Source organism: Corylus avellana, chromosome ca3, assembly GCF_901000735.1.
Source record: "Corylus avellana chromosome ca3, CavTom2PMs-1.0".
NCBI lineage: Eukaryota > Viridiplantae > Streptophyta > Magnoliopsida > Fagales > Betulaceae > Corylus > Corylus avellana.
The window spans coordinates 9,017,577-9,022,775 of NC_081543.1; the positions used below are offsets into that span (position 1 = coordinate 9,017,577).

Consider the following 5,199-nt stretch of genomic DNA (forward strand, 5'->3'; position numbering starts at 1 on the left):
CAGAGAATTGATGGTTTGTCTTTTTTTATTATTTTGTTTTTCTCAACCCCACAAGCCAAACCATAATTCACCAATTGTTTTCTTCTTCTTATTATTATTTTTTAATGTTTTTCTCTGGTGTTTTTGCTTCTCCTAATGTTTAAATTATCTATTTTTCTTCATTTAATCTTTATTCTATTCCATGTTTTGGGAACTTGTGTTGAAGAAAAGCTTGGCACTAGTATGACCAGAAAAAGAAATTTCTGAACCCTAACCACAAAATTCAGTCCCACATTAGGAAATTGAATAGTCCACATATAAAATAAATATGTAATACTCTAGTCCCATATTGGGAAGATGAAAAAAAGCTCACATAGAGTGGGTGGTTTATAAAGATAGTTATGGGTGTTAAGTCCCACATTGTTTAGTTAATAGGTGAAAATGCACTTTATAATGAATTCCAGGAAAGTTTCAAATTGACTAGTCATTTTAGAGTAATAGCACAAATGTGGTTAACGCTTTTGTGATGAGCTTTATAATGAATTCTAGGAAAACTGCAAATTGACTAGTCATTTTTGAAGTAATAGCGCAGATGTAGCTAGCGCTTTTCCCTAGGTCATTATAGAATGGATTATATAAGAAGGCACTTGCAAATTCTTACATTGGTTTCTTAGATTTTAAAAGGAGAAGATTGTAACACTCCAGTTTTACATCTGTAACCATAATACATTCCTACGTAGGCAGCACTAAGCCATCGGTTAAGTCCGCTACATAATAGAAGGGTGGCTAAAAAAGTCACGACATTAATAGGGCTAAGGTCCGCCTTTTGAATACGAGCTCTCCTGTGAGATGAGTTAAGATCATTCTCCAACCAACGGTCAGTCCTTACATCAAAGGCATCAACCACAATAGAAGCTAAGTTCTATCATTCATCGAGTGTTAAAAAGATGAGTAGGCCACAATATAGGGTAGACGTATTATAAAGGTATTTATGTGTACTAACAGTTCTATTAACTTTTATTAGGTGAGACTGAGATTCATAAGTGATTTTAAGTAGGTCCAAATTAACTTTTTTTTTTTTTTTTTTTGAGATAATAACGTATACGTGGCTACCTCCTTCATTGAATCATATTATCACGAACTATGAAGTGGAAGCTAATTAAGGATTTCTTGTTGAGGTGTCACCTTCTGAGTTCTGATCCCATGTCGTGTTAGATTAACATTGCTTCTATTGTTTATAATTATAGACATAACATTTCCTTTTTTAGGAAACCAACGCAGCAATGGTTATAATTAGTGTCAAGAAAATGTACTCTTGCTATATGGGGAAGAGGGAAGCTATTTTTTTTTTTTTTTTTTTTTTTGACTAATCCTTCCAATTTCGGTTTCTGGCTTTGCCCAAAGTGGGGATGGAATCAATTAGGCATTATTTGGTCCGCAAAATAAGTAATTCGTTAGAAAAAATAATAGTTATTATTGAGAATGGAGAAGAGTAAAATGAAATTACAAACAAAACTCACATTATTTCTTATTTAAAAAAATTAAATTAATTTTGTTCTAAAATAGAAAAAAAAAAAAAACTTAAACTTAGGAATTCAATGAGTAGTTGGCCGGGGGTGGTCACACCACTCTCGGAGCGCCCCGAGGAGGACTATCAAAGTGCTTCAGGGGTAGTGCGATCGCCTCCATTGCCATCAGGAGTGACCGAAGACTTTTGGGGGTATTTTGGTCCCTGACGACTCTTAAGCTTTCTGTAAAATGATTTTAACTAAATATATTATTCAATATAAAATATTTTATGCCAAAACAAACGGGCTAATATGACTTCACTTGAACCGTAGTATGAGGCATGTTATTACAAAATAAATTAGGCAAAAAAGAAAAAGAAGTTACCCAAAATAAAATACTCATTAATGTAAGAAAAAAAGGATGGTGTCTGATGTATTGTTTTTATGGTATGTTTGCTTTACAGGGTGACTTTATTCCAGACCCTATTCCTGAAGGGAATCCAGCTAACTTCACCAGCGATGGCAACGGCAATGCCAAATCTTGCTCCAGGGTTTATCTTCGTCATTGCGTGGACTGTTAGGTAGCTTGCAAGTCAAACTTTTTCATTTTGGTAATGCAACAAATTGGAAAATTGATTTACAATTATTGCAACTTCTTCACACCTTAAAGCTCAGCTACAAGAGACATGATCATCGTCACACTCGTTTATTACACTTATTTTGCATGGCCTAACTAATGAGTTTTAAGTAATTTTCTTTCTGTTTCTTTTAAATGGCCGACATAAGAAACGGTTAGGTTAATCGATGTGAAATGAGTGTATTAGTTGAGAGTAGCATTACTCTTTTAATTTTGCAGAACTCGTCATTATCTTTTGTGAAATTTTTTCATAATAGAAAACCTGAACATATATCATTATAAGTTGAATTTGTTGTTTAAAATTAAGAAATTTGCAAAAGAACACATGGATTTGTTCCGGAATGATTGCCACAATATTAATATATTATTAGAACTTCACTTATTACTTCTGATTTTTCATTATTTTTGTAATTATATTTTTAAACTTTAAAAAACATCAACTAAGGGTTACCAATTTTCATAAGGTTGCAATGTAAACCTTCTCATCAAAATTCAGCAGTATCCATAATCAAAATGTTGATGAGTGAAATTCTTAAAATACCATTAAATATTTATAAAATTACAAAAATACATTCTAATTGGACGGGAGTATTTTGGGGTACTTCACAAAATTGTAAGGGTTGTCGTTACAAACTTTTGAAAGATTGTAACTTGAAAGTAACATTCTTTAAAGTTTAAGAATATGATTACAAAAGTGGTGAACGATCCGGGGTTAGTAAGTGAAATTTTCCAATATTATTATTATTATTATTATTATTATTATTTGTGAGCTCATTGATATAGTTTGCAATATATGCAGATTAGAGAAAGTGAAATTGAGTTGCCTGTACAGCAAAGTGAAGATTGTAGGGACATTGCTGTGCGTTGTAGGTGCTCTGACGATGAGCATAATGCACAGCACTGCTGACGAAGCGAAACAGGCTCAGCTATCATCTCCCTCCCCGTCTATTGTCTTCGACACACAGAAAATCATCGGCTGCCTCTATCTCGTTGCTGCTGTTTTCATTTTGTCCGCCAATGTTGTCTTGCAGGTAACAACAAATTCACTGCCATATATATAATTTCTTGCTATATATGGATCCTATATATATATATGCTCCCATCCCAATTCCCATGTGAGAATTTTGTTAAAGTATTTAAGATATATAGTGGTGATTGACAGGCTGCAACATTGAAGGATTTTCCTGCTCCAATGTCTTTGTGTGCAATAACATCATTGATCGGAGTGGTTATAACAGCAGCTGTCGCATTAATCCAAGACCATAAAATTGAAACCAGTTGGCCACTTGTCAGTGTTGGACAGATGGTCGGCTATTCTCTTTTGGTAAGTACCAAGTCGATCTCTTGCTTTTTAGTAATCTAGTATAATTGGAATGACATGACACTACTAAAAATCAACTCTTACAAAGTGTTGATCGGAGAGTTGATTTTTACTAACACATCATCAAGTTGTACGTATCATAACAACCGTATAATAGTGTATTAAATGGCATTACTCTTTTTTCCTAACTATGCGATGTACCTTTTAAATTAGGATGAGAATATCGAGTTAGTTATATTAGAGAGGTATTTTTGCCTCCTTAAAAAGTGAAACAAACAATAATACCCTTTAAATATAACTAACTGGATACTCTCCAGTTTATTTGAAATGGAGAGAATCCTGTTCCGTACCTTTTAGTTCTTTTCTATTTAGAATCTCTAATATGACAATGCTCAAATCCCAGCTTAATTAGTTTTTTTTTTTATTTTTTATTTTTACCAATTACAGCACATTAGAAGGGGGTTAAGAAGTGTTATACATCTATCTCTTGTCCATGATCTCTTTTGCAAACTTACCATTGAATATGTGAGACTCACATGTAAGTCTTATTGATTCGATGGTGGATTTGCCCATAGATGGATAAGAGATGAAAATCAAATATTTCTTTAATGGGAAATTCTGGCAAATTTAGCAGAACGAAGAACTATGGGATGGGAAATTAAGAATAGTAGCATATAGATTAATATTTCACAGAAAAAAAAAATAAAAAAAATAAATAAAGAAGAAGAAAGAAAGTATTCTTGCTTTATTTTTTGTTGTTAGTACTTTTTGTTTTATTAATTTTTATTATTTTTAAGTTTCACTTGAGCCAAACATGTTTGCAGGCTCAAAACATCAAATGATTCATATGTATCCATGGTATATATGCAAGAAAATGCATCTATATGGAACCACAAGAGAGAGTTTAATAAACCACTTCTTGCTTTGATTATTTTTGGATAATTTTTGTATGAGCAAAACATAAATTAATTAAGCTAAATACTATTTATTGGCCGTCCACTTTTGCAATTTGAAATTTTATAAATATTTGAATTAACAGGGAGGTGCCGTGAGTGGAGTATGTATAAGCTTCAATGGATGGGCGATGAAAAAAAGAGGGCCCGTGTTGGTGTCCACTTTTGGGCCCATTAGTACAGTTTGCTCAGTCATTCTCTCCGTGGCCACCTTAGGGGACTCCATCGATATTGGAAGGTAAAATACATATGGTCTCTAGTAATATATTGTTAAAATATTAATGAAATTATTTTTTATAATTGAGTTTAAATTTTTGGAATAAGTGATGATTTGACAAAGTATTAGAGTCGGAGTTTTGAGTTCAAACATTGCTTCCGTCTTTCAAGGACAATATTAGAATATTGATTTGATTAAATTTATCATTTTCTATAAGTTTAAGCTTTTGAAATAAGTAGTAATTTAATATATATATACTTTCAACATCTTATTAGTGAATTTCATAATGCAGCCTTGCTGGTATGTTCCTCATGTTCACTGGCCTTTACTTCGTGCTATGGGCTAAAGGAAAAGAAGGCCACTACCAGGGGGATGACTTCGAGACTGAGTTCAATGCAGAGAAAAAGCCTCTCTTAAGTTAATATTTCATAATTAGCAAATGTGTACTTTTCTTTAGTTGTAAAATATAGAAAGAAATGGAAAGTTGCAGGAAAGAAAGACCAGTGATATGCTAATGACTCGTTCCAATGCGCGCAGATGTTAAAGTACTAATTAAATGATATAAAATTCGCTCTTTCCTATCA

General features: G+C 32.7%; 1 protein-coding gene across 1 annotated transcript in view; it reads left to right on the forward strand.

The window, feature by feature from the left end:
* LOC132174635 (WAT1-related protein At5g47470-like) overlaps positions 1-5,199 on the forward strand; it is a 10,105-nt gene extending 4,906 nt beyond the window's left edge. Inside the window, exons 3-7 of the mRNA XM_059586265.1 lie at positions 1,952-2,068; positions 2,924-3,155; positions 3,287-3,448; positions 4,485-4,636; positions 4,908-5,199. Of these exons, the coding sequence (XP_059442248.1) occupies positions 1,952-2,068; positions 2,924-3,155; positions 3,287-3,448; positions 4,485-4,636; positions 4,908-5,037 (793 nt within the window). The 3' untranslated portion in view covers positions 5,038-5,199. The remainder of the gene's footprint in view (positions 1-1,951; positions 2,069-2,923; positions 3,156-3,286; positions 3,449-4,484; positions 4,637-4,907) is intronic.